Source organism: Phodopus roborovskii, unplaced genomic scaffold, assembly GCF_943737965.1.
Source record: "Phodopus roborovskii unplaced genomic scaffold, PHOROB, whole genome shotgun sequence".
NCBI lineage: Eukaryota > Metazoa > Chordata > Mammalia > Rodentia > Cricetidae > Phodopus > Phodopus roborovskii.
The window spans coordinates 9217898-9236482 of record NW_026125506.1 but is presented as its reverse complement, the minus strand read 5'-3'; the positions used below and the strand labels follow the sequence as shown (position 1 = coordinate 9236482).

The window sequence follows — 18585 nt, the reverse complement described above, 5'->3', positions numbered from 1 at the left end:
CCTCTAAAGTTATGGAGAAACCCTGTCTCGAAAAAGCAAAGCAAAAAACAAAATAAAACAAAAAGAATACGCCAATCCTGGGAAGGATGTCAAGCGGACTTTCCCTGGCGAGTGTGTACCCTTTAAGGCGGGCCCCACCCACGCCGGTCCAGAGACCCCGCCCACTCCGGAAGCCCCGTGCAGGCCCCGCCCCAGCCCCGCCTCCGGAGCGGCAGTCACGTGGCCCGATTGAGGCGCGCGATGGCGGCCCCCATGGACGGGAGCCCCGGCGGCCGGGCGGCCTGGGCGCTGAGGCTAGCGCTGGCGCTGGCCTCGCTGGCTGGGGTGTTGCTGAACGGCCTGGCGGGCGCCCTCCCCACGCAAGGACCCGGCTGGCGGCACCGAAACCCCGACCCGCCGGTCTCCCGCGTCCGCTCGCTGCTGCTGGACACCGCGTCGGGTCAGCTGCGCCTGGTGGACGGCATCCATCCCTACGCGGTGGCCTGGGCCAACCTCACCAACGCCATCCGCGAGACCGGGTAAGGGTTGGCCGTCCCCGCCGCCACCGCGTGTGGCCCTGGCGGGTGACAGGACTCTGGGCTGCCCACCTCGGGAGTCCACAGCCGGGTCAGGCCCAGGGTTAATGGGTGACACATTAACTCCCGATCCCAACCACGGGGTTCTTCCCTGAGGGGCTGGGGGACCCGCTTTCCACCTACATGGGCAGGCTGGCCTAGAACTCGCTCTGTGGACCAGGCTGGCCTGGAACTCACAGACCCGCGTGAGGCGTGTGCCACCACACCAGGCTCTCCAGCCTGAGTGTTAGTGACAGCTGTCCAGGAGGTCAGGCCCTTGTCCCCCTCCAGAGCCAGGGCGCCAGGAATGAGCCTGGTTCCAAGCCAGCGGGATCGTTGAGGGTCCCTAAATCCACAAGCATAGACAAGATCCTTGTTGCTGCTCCTGGCCATCCAGGGACTAGTTTATGGCCCAATGCTACAGAGCCAAGGGCTTGTCGATATGATCAGTGTCACTCTTGGGACACAGGTTGGCCGTAAGATCCCTAGCCTCTCGATAACTCCTGACAGCCTGGGTCTTCGAATCACCACTGTGAACCCAGAACTTAAAGGTGGATTGTGTGTGTGTGTGTGTGTGTGTGTGTGTGTGTGTGTGTGAGAGAGAGAGTGTGTGTGTGCGTGTGTGCGTGTGCTCAGTCATTCTTATCCTGGTGTGTGGTCTCAGGCGGAGAGAGCGGCAAACAGACAAGACAAGTCCCACAGGAAACCAGGGCCAGCAATCTGCCTGGAAACCCAGATTCAGACCTTGCTGGGGACACCTCCAGATCTGCATGTCCTCCCCCTCCCCCAGGCCTCGATGTACTCATGCTTAGAGGACACAGCCTCCTGCGGCATGGGCTTCCACAGCCTTGGGGGGCACAAGGTGCTAAAGACACCTCCAGTGTTGGTGGTCATTGCAGAGGTAACAGCTAGGTGTGGCCAGTCTAGGAAGGCTTCCAGGGAAAGAAGGCTGTTGACTGTAGCGCCCGCACTACAATCTGTTCCACTAATTGGGCGAAGGCCTAGAGATTTAAATAAAAGACCAGACAGCGGGTTATTCGTGCAACAGGAATGCTGGAATGCCGAATGCCATTTGTTGAGGGGAAGGAGTAGGCTTATACTGACTCACACACAGCACCATAGAAAACAATCAAGGGTCAATCATGCAAGTTCTCGAGCTTAGTTCCTCCCCAGCAGATGTGTGTTAGCAAATCAGGAAGAGTACCATTAACAACTCTGGGCAGGATGTTCCAGCCAACAGCTCAAGGTGCCTCAGGGGTCCAAGCAGAGCCCTACAGTTGACTTTGAAGGGAGCCGGCTCCCTTCAAGGGTACCCCATGTGCCTTGATCTGGTAGCCTGTTCTTTGCTGGCTGACTCACTTTTGTTCTGGTCTAGCAGGGCCAAGAGGGCATGACGAACCCCTGCCTGGATGCGGAGGCCTGTGTGGGGAGGGGGTTTTGGGCTCAGGAGGACATCAGGTGGCCTGGGAATGCTTTCAGTTTGGGGGCTCATAATAGTGGGGAGGGGCCTTCTGTTCTCTTGCCTGAAAGGCTCCCACAGCCTCACTGGGATTTAGAAAGCACCCCTGCCGGTTGAAGAAGAAATGACAGAAAGGAATAATTATCCTCTGGCCATTTTGTGATGGGGAAGCTGAGTCTTCTCATCATGCTGGCATCCTTCTGCCCTCTCCCTCCTCTCCTATATCAAATGTCCCTTCACCCTGAGACTCCAGCAGTACAGGGGGTACATAGTGGGAGACCACGACTTACAGTCGGGGCAGCAGACTCTGGGAAACAGCTTGAGGACGTGGGTCAGTGGAAGATATTTGGTTTGCCCTGGTCCCCCTGACAGTGGGCAGGCCTGCTGGGGGTGCCTGTCTCTCTCTCTCTTTTTTTTTTTTTTTTTTTTTTTTTTTTTTTTTTGGAGGGCAGAGGTCAGGAGCTAGACTCCTAGAATTAGAGTCCACCTTCTTTCTGGAGGTTCCTGCATTGCCAATTCTGGGATTGTTGGGGGTAAATTCCCTTTCCCCTTCCTCCTTCCTTTCTGCTGTTCTGAGTCCGACTTTTATTGTTTCATTTCATTTATTTATTTATGGGGCAGGAGGTGGAGGGCACATGTACTGTGATGTGTGTGGAGGTGGAGGGCACATGTACTATGATGTGTGTGGAGCTAAGAGGACAACTCATAGACCCCAGGGATCAAACTCAAGTTCTTAGACTTAGCGACAAGCACCTTAACCTACCGAGCTGTCTTGAGGGCCCATGATTCTGACTTTGAACCAACACCCAAGACAGCTCTGAGACTGTTAGGATTTTGTGTGCGGTGGATGGAGATGTCCCATTGCAGAGCCTGTGCCAGCCTGGCTGGGTCTCTGACTCCCTTCTTCCTTTTCAACTGAATTCTACCAATCACAAGGCTATGTACAGTGGGGCTTGGAGCTGGTCACCATGCGGTAGACCGAGAGAGGGCATGTTAGGAAAGCAGGGAGCATCTTTACTGCAGCTGGGGAAGTGGGTGAGTAAGGCCCAGCCATTGAAGAAAGGCTAGAGAGAAGCCTGCTGTGTGGACAACCTAGGGTTCTGTATAGGAGACATTTGAGACCCCTGACCACCTCAGCAATGGCCTAGTTTTTTTTTTTTTTTTTGTTTGTTTTTTGTTTTTTGAGACAGGGTTTCTCTGTGTGTCCCTGGCTGCCCTGGAACTCACTCTGTAGACCAGGCTGGCCTCAAACTCTTGGAGATCCCCCGGCCTCTGCCTCACCAACTTTGGGATTTAAGGCTTGGTTCACCAATGCCCAGGTGGCCTAACTTCTTAAAACTTGCTACTACTTCCTCTTTCTGCTCTTCTCTCCTCTGTTTCGTTCCTTCTGGAACTCTGGGCAGCATTGAACCCAGGGCCCTTTTAGTTTTAAAATTTTGAAACAGGGTTTTGTTATGAGGCTAGTGTGGGCTATAAAGGAAGATCCTGTCTTTAAAAACTCCATAATTAGGTTTTAGAAGTGTGTGTGTTTTGTTCTTTTTCTGTGTGTGGTGAGTGTAGGCCAGAGGTATGTATACCTTGGGTGGTGTCCCTCAGGTGTCCCTGTTTTTTGAGACAGGATTTCTTACTGGATAGGGGCTTGTTGATGAGGTGAAGATGGCTGTCCAAGGAGCCCCAAAGATTTGCCGGTGTCCTCTTCCTCCTCAGTGCTGCAGTTACAAAAACGGGACACCAGCTTTTTGCGTGGTCTCCATGCTTGTGAAGCAGACTGGACTGTCTTTCCAACACACACACACACACACACACACACACACACACACACACACTCAGGCTGTTCTAGATGACTTTGAACTTATTATCCTCCTGCCTCTACCTCCTGAATGCCAATTTTATAGTTATGTCACCAGATACCCAATTTATGAAGGGTGAGGGACAGAACCCAGGGTTTGGGGCATGCTAGGTGAACTCGCTACCAACTGAGCTGCACACCCATCCCCACCCAATGTTTTTTTTTTTTGTTTGTTTTGTTTTGTTTTTAAATATTTACGTGTGTCTTGTCATAGTTTAAGAAAAGCTGTGCAAGAGAGAAAGACACCAGGCAACAGGGTTCAAGCAGAGGGGTTTTTAATTAAGGAAAGGTATCATAAAAAGGGGAAGGGGAGCGGAGACTGGCCTCTGGGGGATGAGAACAGCCAGAGAGGGGAAAGGGGGAGAGAGGGAAAAGAGTGAGAGAGAAGGGAGGTGGGCAGGCCCCTTTTAAAGGGAACATAGTGAGTGTGCACAGGTGGTGCTCTTAGTGGCTGCAGCTGAGGGCGTGTCCTGTCAGAACCCCAAGGACAGGCCAGTGCAGATGCCTGAGTACTATCATGTATACCTGAGTGAGTTTATTATGTACCATGTGCATGCAGGTGCCTGCAGAGGCCTGAAGAGGGGGTTGGATCTCCTAGAACTGGACTTCTTGTGAGCTGCTTAATGTGGGTGTTGGGAACAGATGTGGGTTCTGTGCAAGCACTCATAATTGCTGTGCTATCTCTCCAGCGTCTGGGAGAAATACTTCAAAGGTAAAATTTCCCCCCCAAGAAAGAGTTTCTCTGTGTAGTCCTGGCTGCCCTGGAACTCATTCTGTAGATTAGGCTGGCTTCAGACTCACAGAGATCCACCTCTTGTCTGCCTGTGGGATTAAAGGCATGCACCACTGCCTCTCGGGATAAAGGCAATTCAATTAAGAAAATGAGGACAGGACTGGAGAGATGCTCAGTGGTTAAGAGCACTGGCTGCAGCCAGGTGTTGGTGGTGCACGCCTTTAGTCCTAGCACTTGGGAGGCAGAGGCAGGTGGATCTCTTGAGTTCAAGGCTAGCCTGCTCTACAGAGCTAGTTCCAGGACAGGTTCCAAAGCAATACAGAGAAACCCTGTCTCAAAAAAACAAAACAAAACGAAACAAACAAAAGAGACACGGGCTGCTGCTCTTCCAGAGGATCTGAGTTCAATTCCCAGCAACCACATGATGTTTCAGAACCATCTGTGATGAGGTCTGGTGCCCTCTTCACGAAGAACACTGAATACATGATAAATACATTTTAAAAAGAAAGAAAATGAGGACAAGGGTTGAGGGTTAATTTTAGCGCTCCCATGCTGGGGCGGGAGGTGGAGCTTTGGAGAAATTCAGGTCTCTGTGAGAGACTCCATCTCAAAAATAAATAACTAAATAAGGATGGTAGCCTGGCTTGACAGAAGTCTTGTTCTGCGCTTGGTGACCACTGACCCTGCGAGCGCATCAGTTAGCGCTGGGCGACAGTGCTGGGCCACTGTGCTTCAAGCCTCGGCTCTGCAGACCTGCTCTGCTCTGGGTGTTTTCCTTCCTGGGACCTGTGGACTGACTGTGCTGTCCTTTCACGACGGCAGCAGAGCCACAGGAGGGTAGGGGCCGTCAGAGGCCTCTTGGGTTTTTTTTTGTTTTTGTTTTTTGTTTCTTTTTTGGCTTTTCAAAATAGGGTTTCTCTGTGTAACAGTCCTGGCACTAGCTTTGTAGACCAGGCTGGCCTTGAACTCTCAGAGACCCTCCTGCCTCTGCCTCCCGGGTGCTGGGATTGAAGGTGTGCGCCACCACCGCCCGGCCTCCTGCTCTTCTTAACGGCGCTTTATCAGTTCTTCTTTTGTCCCTCTGGGCAAAGCGAGCCACATGTGTGGCACAGCACAGATGACATGTGGGCAGGGCACACGTGGCCGTGGCGGAGACATTGCAGAGTCTCACGGTAGAGAGTGAGGACAGAGGGCATGCATCCCATGATGACAAACTCCCGTCTCCGTCCCCTCCTCTTCCATGTCATGGGACCACTAGCAGTGCTTATCTGGAAGGACTGTGAGGTCGCCATTGGACAAATTGGATGTGATTGCTAGATCATTGCCAGCTTAGTAAGGGCCATCCATCCAGCATGATTTGGGACATCTATTGGCGTGGGTGGGGAGAGGAGACAGATTCAGGCTCTGAAATACATCCTCTGGCCCAGCACTTCCTGTCTCAGGCATCTGGCCCAGTGGGTATGCCGGTACAGACTGGCAGGCCGACATCTGTGTGAGCTACTGTTGCTCACTAGGCTGTTTTAATGCCCGAAAACTAGACACTGGACAGGCATGGTGTCACACGCCTGTGATCTCAGCACTTGGAAAGCCGAGGTGGGAGGGTTGGAGTTCCGAGCCAGCCTGGGCTACATAGTGAGACCCTGTTTGAAAAAGGGACGGAAACAAATATGGGGCTGTCGCACTTGCCTGGCACATGAGGCCCTGGGCTCCATCCATCTGAGGTGTAAGGAGTGGAGAGCGGGCCCCAGAGTGCCTGCAGCCATGGGTCTGGCTGCGGTGGCCGACTTCACAGGTCCCTGCTGATGACTGGATGTCCTCTTTTTCCCCTCCAGGTGGGCCTACCTGGACCTGGGCACAAATGGAAACTACAATGACAGCCTGCAGGCCTATGCAGCTGGTGTGGTGGAGGCCTCTGTGTCTGAGGAGGTTAGACCAATGTGGGGAGCCTTCAGTGGGGTTGGTGTGTGTGCTGAATGGGACCCCACCTCCTGTGCTCCGTGTAAGTGGGGGAAAAAGAGCCTGTTCCTCACAACAGCACATGAAGCTGAGGCAGGAGGATTGCCAAGTTTAAGGGTAGCCTGAGGTAGACAGGAAGAAACAAAAACCCCTAGGCTATTCCTCGTGCCTGTTGTCCCAGCAGATGGGGGAAGGAGGGACAAGGACCAGGCATTGAAGGACAGCCTTGAGCACATACCCCCAGCCTACCCCTCCAAGAAAGGGACAACAGTCAACCCACTGGTTTTGGGTACACCTCTGAGGTTGTACAGCTGGCCTGGTGTCCAGTTCTAGAGTGTCCCTGTCACCCAGGAGGGTCCCACCCAGCTATCCTTAGGTACACGGTGGCCAACAGCATCTCATAGAAGTGCAGTCGCACGGTGGAAGGCGCCATCGCTGCCTGGCTTTTGCTTTTGTTTTTTGATAGAGAATCTTGTAGCCCTGGCTGGCTGCAAACTCAGTGTGTCCTACCTGTGTGAAACTAGCTTTCCTGCATGTCTCAAGCCTCTAGACAGCACAGTCTCTTGCTTGCCTGGTGTGGAACCGCAGGGATTGCAGTCACTGTCAGGGGCCTCACCCATCAGAAGTTAGCACCACTGTGGGTGACAGCTCTGCCCACGCTGGATGGGAGGTCAGTGGACACCCACTTTGGGAAATTCCTGGGCATCAATTTATAGGGTGGCAGAATCCACTCAGGGTCCAGTGGCCACTATTTAAATATGTATCCTGTTGGTGACCCAAAGGACATACATGGGGTGTCCAGAGGCTGGAGGAGCTTGATGGGAACAGTGACAGTGAGGGACTGCGGACTGTGTGAGCTATGCCATGGGGGGTTGTGGGGTCACGGAAGCAGCCTCTGTGGGATTCTTCATAAGCTTAACCACCATCCAGGCCACCCAGGAGCCTTTGCCTCTAAGAAGACACTGAGATGCAGTTCCTTCTCCCGAGGGACACTTAGCCTGCTGGTGACACTGAGGCAATACCACAGTGGCTGTTGTGCCAGAGGGATGTGCCTGGGACTTTGCCTGTGTCATCTCACTGGATCTCAGCTCCTGAGGGTGGCCTGGCCCTCTCCACTGGGGAGAGGTGATGAGACTTGGGTCCTGAGAGGCTTCCTTAAGGTTAAACAGGCATTCAAGGCGAGGGGCAGCACTCAGACCCCGCTCTGTCCGGCCCGTCTCCACTCCTGACAGTTTGTACTATTGCTGCCTCCTGCAAGGATTATGTCTAGTCCCCAGCTGAGCCCAGCCTGACCCTCAGGTAGGCCAGGCAATAGGCAGTGCTCTGGAGGCTCTGGGAGGTTACAAGGAGGCAGGCAGCATTAGTAGGGCCTGGGGGTGAGCAAGATTTGGTGTGTCAGTGCGCCGGGGGCCTCGTGGTGGAGAGGCTTTCCATAGGGTGGCTGGCAGTTACCTCCAGCTGTTGCCCAGAGAGTGTGGGGCTTTGGGACTGGACAGAAGCACATTTTGACATTGATTCAATGTCTTGGTGTTTGGGGACACTGGTACTTGCCTACCTGTGCCTCAGTCTCCCCAACTGTAAAGTGGATTGTTGGTTTCACTTCACTGTTCTGAAATACCCAAGGCAGTAAGCTCAAAGGCAATGGTTTATTTTGTTTGGCTCATGGCTCTGGATGGTTCCAGCCCAAAACTGGGTGGATCCTTGCTTTTGGCCTTGGTGGGGTCTGGGCAGCAGTGTCAGGGACATATATGTAGAAGGCAAAAATGGAGAGAAAAGGTAGTGGGGTCCCAGAGTCCCCTCCCAGGACAGACCTCAGAGACCTTAGGCTCTCCTCCCAGCAGTGCTACGCCGTAGACCAAACCCATGACAGCTTCTGGATGGCCAGCCCAGGCTGGGCCACTGTGTGGGGATGGCAACCACAGTGCCTAGCTCAGAGCACTGGAGCCGGCAGCATGCCCAGTGTGCGAGGACACTCACTAGCATGAGCAAGGCCAGCAGGCCTCCTCCCAGGGAGCATTGGCTGTGAGCCCTGCTTATTCTAGGCTGGGTCAGGCTGACCTTGGTGGGCTCACTGGTGCTGCTGTAGTTGGCTGGCAGGGAACTGGGGTAACTGGGTGGCCTTGGATAACCTCATTCACATGTCCAGGAGTTGATGTCCATCAGCTGTGGGGACTGGGTAGGCTGGTTGCAGTCTTTTTTAACTAGCAGGCAAACCCAAGCTTGTCCGCACTGTCCCTGGGCAATGCTGATTGCCCAGCACACTTTTCTGGCCCAGTGAGTCAGCAGAGGGGAATGTGGCTGCATGTGCAGGCTCCAGGTTCCAGCCCCAGCCCTGTATATCTAGGCTTGATAATGCACACCTATAATTCCAGCACTGGGCAGGTGGAGGCGGGAAGATCAGGTGTTCAAGGCCAGGCTCATCCTCATTAGACTACCTCCAGACAACCCAAACAAAACAAAACCAGGCCTGAGGGCCAGGTTGTTGTCCAGTGGCGTTACAGAACATTTGCTTGGCCTGTGTGAGGCCCTGGGTCTAATCTCCAGTGCTACGAACGCCACAGAAACAGCCCAAGACCCTGTGTTTGATAGTGGAGCACATTGCTCAACCTGGGTCCCTCCCAGCAACAGGAGGTGCAGTCTAGTCTAGACCTTCTACATCACAGGTCCCAGGGGAGGGAGACCTAAGAGGCTTTGGGCCTTGAAGGGGGCCAAGAGCCACGTAGGCTAGGAGCTGCCTCTGCAGGCACTCTGGTGGGGCGAGTCCTGGGGTCCTGCACAAAGAGAGCGGCAGCTGCCCTGCCCCTCCCCACAGCTCGTCTACATGCACTGGATGAACACTGTGGTCAACTACTGCGGCCCCTTCGAGTACGAAGTCGGCTACTGTGAGAAGCTCAAGAGCTTCCTGGAGGCCAACCTGGAGTGGATGCAGAGGGAGATGGAACTTAACCAGGACTCTCCATACTGGCACCAGGTAGGCCAGGCTGCCCTGCTCGAAGGGAGGTGGCACTTTGGGGGTGCCCATGTCCCGTGCAGTCCCTGGCTGGCCCTGAGTGAGCCGGAAGTTCAGTCTGCTCTAGTGTCTGTCAGCATCCGCCGCCCTCCTCCTTCCATCTGTCTGCCTGATGAACCTCCAACGGCCCAATCTGGCCCGGATGCCCAGCCCTTTCTGCCTTCCTGCTGTCAAAGAACCTCGATGTCAGGGACACGGCGGAAAGCTGGATAAAGCAGACACCATTTCAGAAAGGGAGGGAGGAGAAAAATGAAGGCATGCAAAGTAGCCAGGCTTTGCATTCCCTCCTGGGCTGAGCTTGGACTGACTGGATGCTAAGGGCCTGGTCCTGTGTAGCTGGCTTCTTGGCCTTGGGCTGCTGGCTAGGTCATCAGTGAAAAAGGCATGAAGACTATGAGTTCTCTACAGGCCTGAGGGTTTAGCTGCGCAGCACAGGCAGTAGCCTCTGTGGATGACCCTGCTGCCTGTTAGCACATCCTCCAGTGCTGACACCGTTATCCTCCTGCACAGACTCCTCCCTGCCAATCCACCTCCTGCACTTGCTGCATCAGGCTCTCTTCCTGTGCATCCATGTATCCATCCCCATCCTTCCATATGTCTGCTACTCACCAACACATCAACCCATCTACCCTACAGATCAGTCACGTGCCCCCTTCTGTCCTATCCATCTACCCTCCTATGCTTCTGCTTACTAAGTTAGCCATTCTCCCAGCAATACATCTACCTAGATACCCACACATGTACACATCAACCCATCCACCCTCCAAGCCATCCATCCACTTTCCTGTTGGTCCATCTATCCATCCTTTTGTCTGTCCATCTGTCTACCCATCCCCTCCTGTCCATCCATTGTCATCCTGTCTGCCCATCTATCTTGCGCATACTTACTTAAGTTCCTAGTCCTTGCCCAGAACCAGCCAAGACCCAGTGAGGGGCATGGTGATGCCTCTAGTTACAGGTGCTAAGGCAGAACTGAGGATAGAAGGCGACCTTAGGACAGGTGCCAGGGTCAGCCACACGGCCAGCATCTAAGACTAGGGAGGTGTTTGGCAGGGGGTCCAGCCAAACTAGAAGGTTTTGTGGGGAAGGTGGTTTTGACCCTGGTTCTTAAGTGAGGGGGACTTGGGGTCAGCATAAGGATATGTCATACAGTTGAGTTATTGAAAGCAGGAGAGGCTGGCTGGAGCCTGTGAGCACACCCCTGGACCAGGTCAGAGCCCTGCAGTGGTGTAGAAGGGGTCAACTGGGGGGGGGGAGCTTCATCCTCCCTCTGCCCCTCCCCTAGGTGCGGCTGACCCTCCTGCAATTGAAAGGCCTGGAGGACAGCTACGAAGGCCGTTTGACCTTCCCAACTGGGAAGTTCACCATCAAACCCTTGGGGTTCCTGTAAGTGCCCCCCCCCAGCCTGCGCAGGGTGGGTGAGGAGCCATGGACCTCAGTCATCCCGGTTCTGTGCCAGCTCTGCCATTTCCTGCTCCCAGAACACAGTGGGTCTACTGAGCCCTGGATCCTCAGCTGTGACCTGGGTACAGAGCAGGCACTGACCCTCCCATCCTGCCTCCTCAGCCTGCTGCAGATTGCCGGAGACCTGGAGGACCTCGAGCCAGCTCTGAATAAGACCAACACCAAGCCTTCCCTGGGCTCCGGTTCCTGCTCAGCTCTCATCAAGCTGCTGCCGGGCGCGCGCGACCTCCTGGTGGCACACAACACATGGAACTCTTACCAGAACATGCTGCGCATCATCAAGAAGTACCAGCTGCAGTTCCGGGAGGGGCCTCAAGGTGGGAAGAGCGAGCAGCCTTGCAGGAGGGTGGTGCACAGGTTGGGGGGGTGGGGGGGGACACTCGGGCAGAGATCTGGAGCTGAGCCAGGAATTCTTTTTTTTTTTTTCTTTAATTTTTGATTTTTTTTTTTTTTTATGTATATGAGTGCTCCATCTGCACGTATACATTTATTCCAGAAGAGGGCACCAGATCTCATTATAGATGGTTGTGAGCCACCATGTAGTTGCTGAGAATTAAACTCAGGTCTCTGGAAGAGCAGCCATTTCTCCAGCCCCATGCTGGGAATTCTTATTTGGCAAGTAAGGCCTGTCAGCTGGTTCCCAAGGTTACTACCATCCACCCTCTGCCTGGACCTCCCCTTCTACCTTCTGACTCTAGCCTGGGGGCGTTGAGCCCTGGGCCTTCTTGCTGGGAAAGCACTGTACCATTCAGCTGCATGCCCCAGTTGGCCTTGAGCTCACTCTAGGGTTTGTCTACCATAGGGCGTCACCCAGTGAGGCAGGCAAGACAATGGCAATGGGGAGAAAGCAGTGGCACTTAGTGGGATGGCACTGAACTTAGCAGTCCCCCTGCCTCAGCCTCTCTCGTACTGGGATGATAGGCACTCACCACCATGGTTTCTTACATTTTTAACTCTTTAAAAACCTGCTTAAGGGTTGGGGATAGAGCTCCATGGCAGATTGCTCATCTGGCAAGAGCAGCAGCCCCCCCCCCCCAAACAGTGCCATCAATATGTGGAAACTCTGTGCAGAGGAAATCATAACTAATAGTGAGGCCCTCTTGCATGTGACATCCACAGCCCTTGGGAGGTTATCCCTGTAGATTGGTGACATCCACAGCCCTCAGGAGGTTATCCTGCAGCTTGGTTGTTTACTTGTAGCTGCACCAAGATCCCTTTTGATTTTTCATTGCTTTATTCTGCATTTGGTCTCAGTTGTATATGATCACAAATTTGTGGGTCCAGAGTAAACACTCACCTGACTCTGAGCTCCCCATAGGCAGGCCCTCCTGATGAACTCAGATCCATCTACATTTTTAAGTGAGTTTATTTATTTGCTCCATGTTAAAAGCTAATTCTGCAGTGTTTAGGGAAGACCTTCCAGCCACATAGAGGAGCAGCTGCAGATCATCTTGCTGTTTACCATGTTGCAAGTTTGTGTGGAGCCAGGAGACACAGCCAGTGGGTCTCCCCCCTTCCTCCCTTTTCCTCTCCCTCCTCCCCTTCCTCTTCTTCATGCGCTTGCTCATCTTCCTCCTCTACCTTCCACACTCCTCCTTCTTGTAGCTCTGGCAGGTCTGGGACTCCCTGTGTAGCCCAAGTGGCTTTGAACTTGGAGCAGTCCTCCTGCCTCAGCCTCCTGCTGTTGGCATTCCAGGCAGGTGCCACCCACATATTTTATATGAAGGGCTCTCGTTTTCTATATCAAGTGGCTGAAGTGATGAGTGTGGGTCCCCTGAGGACCTACCTGACCAGCTTACCCTTCCTCCCCCAGAGGAGTACCCACTGATCGCTGGCAACAACTTGATCTTTTCATCTTACCCGGGCACCATCTTCTCCGGCGATGACTTCTACATCCTGGGCAGTGGGCTGGTGAGTGACCGAGTCACACGCTTCCTAGGGACACTGCACACAGGCTCTGGGGATCCAGTGAAGGATAAGGTGTGTGGGGCCTCTGAGCTATGGTCTTGGGGACCTTTGCAAAGCCCTTGAGTGCAGTGACCTTGGTTTGTTTTTCTGTGTTCAGCATAAACACCTCCTTTCTGCCAGGGACCTTGCTCTCTGCTGCCTTCCCCTCTCCCCACCCCCTAACCTGGCCACACTCTGAAGAGCTGCTGTTTACAGTGCCTTGTTTCCTCTGCTCCCTGGCTGACCTCCAGGCCCCTTTAGAAGTCTGTTCCTGGCGCTGAGATCATAGACTGATGCTGCCAGGAGACCGACTTTGCTGCAGAAAGGCGCTTGGGTGCAGGGGTGCAGCGGATGCTAGGGAGCAGGCGTGGAGGGCTCATGTCCCGGCCTTTGCTGTTGCTTCTTCCTAGTGTGGGAGAGGCTTGAGGGGGCCAGGGGTGGGGCAGCCGCTGGGAGCTTTAGTCACAGGAGCCTCGGGCCAACAAGCTTTGTCTGTTCCCAGAGGGTCCTCTGTGTGTGTGTGTGTCTGTGTCTGTGTGTGTGTCTGTGTCTGTGTGTGTGTCTGTGTCTGTGTGTGTGTCTGTGTCTGTGTGTGTGTGTGTGTGTGTGTGTGTGTGTGTCTGTGTGTGTGTCTGTGTGTGTGTGTGTGTGTGATGGAACCTTGGGCCTCATCACTGCGCTGGCACATGCTGGTGACCTTCTCAGACTCTTATTCTATTTGTTCATTGAGGCATAGTCTTACTATGTAGCCCTGATTGGTTTAGAATTTGCTGTCCTAAACTCAAACAGATCTGCCTGTCTTTGCCTCCAAAATACTGGGTTTAAAGGTGTGAGCCACTAGACCCAGCTTTTATTTTATATTTTTATGTTTTTGTTTGTTTGCTTTATTTATGTATTCAAGCTTATAAGACAGTGTATCGCTCTGTAGCTCAGGCTGGCCTGGAACTCAGTACATAGCCCCAGGCTGGCCATTCTTCTTCCTCAGTCTTCCAAGTAGACTGGCGTTACATACCTGTGTCAGGCCCAGCTTACACGTCATCTTTATTTTTCTTCTGAGACAGGGTCTCATGTAGCCCAGGCTAGCCCCAAACTCACTAAGTTGCTGAGGTTTTCTTGAACTCCTGACCCTCCTGCCTCCACTTAAGGACTGGGGTTAAAGGTGTACAGATTCGATGCCCTCTTTAAAACGCTGGCCTATGCTCACACCTGAACTAGCACTGGAGAGGCAGAGGCAGGAGAATAACCAGGAGTTCGAAGCCAGCCTGGGCTACAGTGTGACACTATAAATGCCCCCCAAAAACAAATAAAACCCCGACACTAAAGCACTCTCATATGGGTCCTGCCAACTTTTGGCTCTGTTTGGTCTCCGTGTGTAAAGAAAGACCCAGGCCAGCACCCTTGGGGACACAGGGGACTAAACTCTAGCTTTAGGCTGGGGTGCCGGTCACCAGCCCTGACCAGCTGGTGAGCTTGTTTCTGAGCTTCTCTGGATCTTGCACACCTGTCTTCCAGGAGGAGGGTGGCAAAAGCTGACTGGGACTCAGCTGTCAAGATTCTCTTACAGCAGGGCCACACACCAGCTGCCAGGCAGGATGTGGCCGTTTGAAAGTCAAGTTTCACAGGCTTTGCTTGGCTTTGTTCCCAGTTATGTTGTTTGGTCTTGAGATGGGGTCTCATTCTGAAGCCCTGGCTGTCCATAGACCAGGCTCACCTTGAACTTGTGACAATCTTCCTGCCTGTGGCTCCTGAGTACTAGGTTGTAGACATGTGCACCATGCCTGGCTAGTCCTGCATTGGTTTTAACCCGTGAGAACAAGGCATATTTATGTAGACATATGAGTCCAGGGAACGGTGAGGTGAGGGGCTTGTGAGAGAGAGAGGTAGACTGAGGCCTTCCCGAGGCGTCTGGCTGCAGGGGCATCGATAAGTAGCCTCAAGCCACCAGTATCCCCTGCATTGCTGAGAGAGGGGTGGAATGAAATGCTGCCTCTTGGGGGAGACTTCACCCTCTGACAAGGGAGGAACCCAGGAGTTGTACTCTGGGCTTCCCGGAGTCTGGTCCCCCATGCAGAGCCGGGCACAAGATCCTGAGTCTCCCCCAAACCAAGTACTTTTCCAAGGAATCCACGAGGGATATACACCAAGCAGGTCAGAACTGTAAGGGAAGCATAAACATTGATGTCTGAGCAAAGACAGGGCAGGGCTGCCACGTGGCATCTGTGGCCCTCCTTGTCTTTCACAGGTCACCTTGGAAACCACTATCGGCAACAAGAACCCAGCCCTGTGGAAGTACGTGCAGCCCCAGGGCTGTGTGCTGGAATGGATTCGAAACATCGTGGCCAACCGCCTGGCTTTGGATGGGGCCACCTGGGCAGAGGTTTTCAAGCGATTCAACAGTGGCACGTGCGTGCGTTCCTGGCCTTGCAGCCCCTACTTGGGGACCAGTTAGCACTCAGAGCAGGGGGGACCATTGGGGCTCCAGGGCCTCCTCACAGATGCTCACTGGAGCAGCTCCAGCCCCTTCCTTGTTTTATCCTTGGGGAAACTGAGGCTCAAGAATGAGTGGATTTTCTTTTCTCCTCTCCTGCAAGCACTCCAGGCTTGATGGAGTTCCTTCCCTGTGCCCGGCAGGTATAACAACCAGTGGATGATTGTAGACTACAAGGCATTCATCCCCAACGGGCCCAGCCCTGGAAGCCGGGTGCTTACCATCCTAGAACAGATCCCGTGAGTCCCTGGGGCAGAAGGAAGAAGGGGGGCTTGGGGGAGGGTGCCCCTGATGGGGGTGGGAGGTTCAGGACACAGCAGTTTCCGCTGAGGGCCCTGAGAGCCCTCGCTGGCTTTGCCCCAGGAATTGTCTCCTCACTTGCTTTGTCCATCTCTCTGGGTCTCAGGGGCATGGTGGTGGTGGCCGATAAGACTGACGAGCTCTACAAGACGACCTACTGGGCTAGCTACAACATCCCGTATGTATCCTCTTCCCCCGTGCCTTCCTGCCATCTGTCCCAGTGAGAACTGCCCCAGCCCCTCACCTGCTGGGAAAGCACTGTGACCTCATGTGTGGCGCCCGGATCTGGTACCTGCTGCAGGGTGACTTGGGATGGCCACTCCTTGGGACTGGGTATTGCCAGGCATTCAGCTGGACTCGCCCTTGTCCCTGAGAGGTGGAGATGCCCAGGCTGATGCTGAAGCCTGGCTGGGGCAGTGAGTCCCCGTAAACCCAGTCTTAGCTGGGTTCCTCAGAGCTACCTTTGATCCTGCGCTTTCTCAGGACGAAAGGACCTGCCACTGGGTCCTTGTGACTATGATACATGAGTGTAGCAGCCTGTTCTCTTTCCACTGATGTGGAAACTGAGGCAGGGGTCCTGGCTCACCCACAGCTCCATGGTCAGAGAATGCTGAAAGACTGACCCCAGAGCCCAGGGTCATCCCCTACAGTACTAGCAGGCCTAGCTGCAACCTGCTGTGGCCTTGACGGCAGTTCACTGTGACTACACCTCCCACCCTGGCCAGAGCCACAGCCAGTTGTGGCCAGTAGGAGTCGTGGGTGACCACCCTTGTCCCAGCAGGTTCTTTGAGACTGTATTCAACGCCAGTGGACTGCAGGCCTTAGTGGCCCAGTATGGAGACTGGTTCTCCTACACTAAGAACCCTCGAGCCCAGATCTTCCAGAGGGACCAGTCGCTGGTGGAGGACATGGATTCCATGGTCCGGCTCATGAGGTGGGTCAGCACACTTCTGGCTTGGTGTGGAGCGCCGTCTGTGTGCCTGTGATAGTACCACTGAATCTTGCCAGCAGCCTCGGTTGCAGGTGGCAGGCCTTGTTCCCTACCATCCCTGGGGAATCCCTTTCTCCTGGGCGGTGGAGATGCCTGCCCAGGACCCAGGCTGGAGCTGAAGTGTGGTTGGGCAGCCTGAGTCCCCACAGATGCTGTTGAGGAACGGACCATCTGTTTGGTCTGCTTGGAGGAGGGGCCTGGAAAACCTCCCCCAGGAAGAGCCCAGTGACGAAGCTGGGGTGACCCCATGGAGGGCTGGGGGTGGCCCACATCTAGGGCTGGGTGATCCTGTAGGGGGGTGAGGAAGGGTTGAGGCCACCCTGTGCCACAAGGAGCTTGGCTTTTCTCGAGGGTGATTAGTATCCCTTCCATCTTCACCCAGGTATAACGACTTCCTTCACGACCCTCTGTCACTGTGTGAAGCCTGCACCCCGAAGCCCAATGCGGAGAATGCCATTTCTGCCCGCTCTGACCTCAACCCCGCCAATGGCTCCTACCCATTTCAGGCCCTGCGCCAGCGTGCCCATGGTGGCATCGACGTGAAGGTTTGTCACCCAAGCCAGATGCCACATCCCCTGGGGAACGGTGGATAGAACAGGTGCAGGGTCAGGGGTCAGACCTGGGCTGCAGTTGGGTCAAGGTTAAGGGGACATCTACTTTGGGGTCAGCTTCAGAATGGTGCTCGGAGAGTTGGGTCCCAGCTTGAGCCCCGCCCGCCAGCTCAGTGTCCTGCTCTCTGGCCTCCAGGTGACCAGCCTCTCACTGGCCAAGTACATGAGCATGCTGGCAGCCAGTGGCCCCACGTGGGACCAGTTGCCCCCATTCCGGTGGAGTAGATCGCCGTTCTGCAACATGCTGCACATGGGCCAGCCTGATCTCTGGGCATTCTCACCCATCAAGGTCCCGTGGGACTGAGGCGCTGCCTCCACCCAGTTGCCTTCATTCTATGTGGCCAGTAGGGTCGCACGCCTGCCACCTACCCTTTGGGGTCCTCACTGGACTCTCACTGGACTCTGGTCTGGGTAGTCTTCTTTGCAGGGTTACAAACCAGTGGGCTCAGAGCTGACTCTCCATCCCCGAGCCTTCCGCCCTCCCTTGCTCCTCTCTGCCCGTCACCAGTGGGCTGGGGCTTAAGCTTGGCTGTGGGCCTGGTGGGATCCTGGGCACCATTTTCTTAGTGCTGGTCCCTCAGTGTGTGTGGGAGGACACTGATGGGGCTCATTATTGCTGTCACTACTAGCCTGCGGGCCCATCACCTCAGGGAGCAGTCCGTATCCCCTTCTCCTGAGGATAGAAGCTTGAAAACAAAAACCAAAGTTTCTGGCTGCTTGTAGCTGAAGGGTCTTGAGTGTTCTTTCTGCAGGAGGGGTACGCCGTTACCCTATACTCCTGCTCACCCCCACCCCACCCCCAGCCTGCCCTGGCTTCCTGGTAGGTGTCCCTGACTCTGCAGTGGTTAGCAGAGTCCCATTAAACGGGAGGGGTCATGGCCCTGCTGTGTCTCCTGAGGCAGCAGTGAAAGGTGCAGCGTTCTGGCACCACACCCTGTCCGTTGTTCTCGCCATCCATCTGTCCTTTCACTCTGTGCCAGTCCTCTTACCCACTGTCTGTCTGCATAGCTGGCCACCTGCGCATCCGTCCACTCACCCATTCACTCTCCTATCCATCCAGCCGCCTGCTACCCAGCCCTCATCTACCGATTCATTTATCCACCCCACCCCACCCCCAGCACTGCACACCCTTTCCTTCTGGTTTTAGACACAGCCTTTGCTCTGTAACAGGCTGGCCTTGACCTTGTGATCACTATGCCTTCACCTCTCATGTGCTGGGTTTA

General features: G+C 54.5%; 1 protein-coding gene across 1 annotated transcript; it reads left to right on the top strand.

The window, feature by feature from the left end:
- The first annotated feature begins 235 nt into the window (after nucleotides 1–235).
- On the top strand, nucleotides 236–18048 carry Plbd2 (phospholipase B domain containing 2). Its single transcript, XM_051176542.1, has 12 exons — nucleotides 236–518; nucleotides 6428–6521; nucleotides 9364–9522; nucleotides 10847–10947; nucleotides 11128–11342; nucleotides 12839–12936; nucleotides 15215–15375; nucleotides 15604–15699; nucleotides 15867–15938; nucleotides 16542–16694; nucleotides 17134–17296; nucleotides 17499–18048. The coding sequence occupies exons 1-12, from the start codon at nucleotides 241–243 to the stop codon at nucleotides 17664–17666; spliced, it is 1758 nt and encodes a 585-aa protein (XP_051032499.1). The 5' UTR covers nucleotides 236–240; the 3' UTR covers nucleotides 17667–18048.
- Nucleotides 18049–18585: the final 537 nt, after the last annotated feature.

Bases quoted from the DNA above. Each gene is read 5' to 3' on its own strand.
- Plbd2 (XM_051176542.1), top strand. From the start codon at position 241: ATGGCGGCCCCCATGGACGGGAGCCCCGGCGGCCGGGCGGCCTGGGCG. The intron at 9,523-10,846 runs GTAGGCCAGGCT...CCCCTCCCCTAG, and splicing joins ACTCTCCATACTGGCACCAG to GTGCGGCTGACCCTCCTGCA. The intron at 15,700-15,866 runs GTGAGTCCCTGG...TCTGGGTCTCAG, and splicing joins ACCATCCTAGAACAGATCCC to GGGCATGGTGGTGGTGGCCG.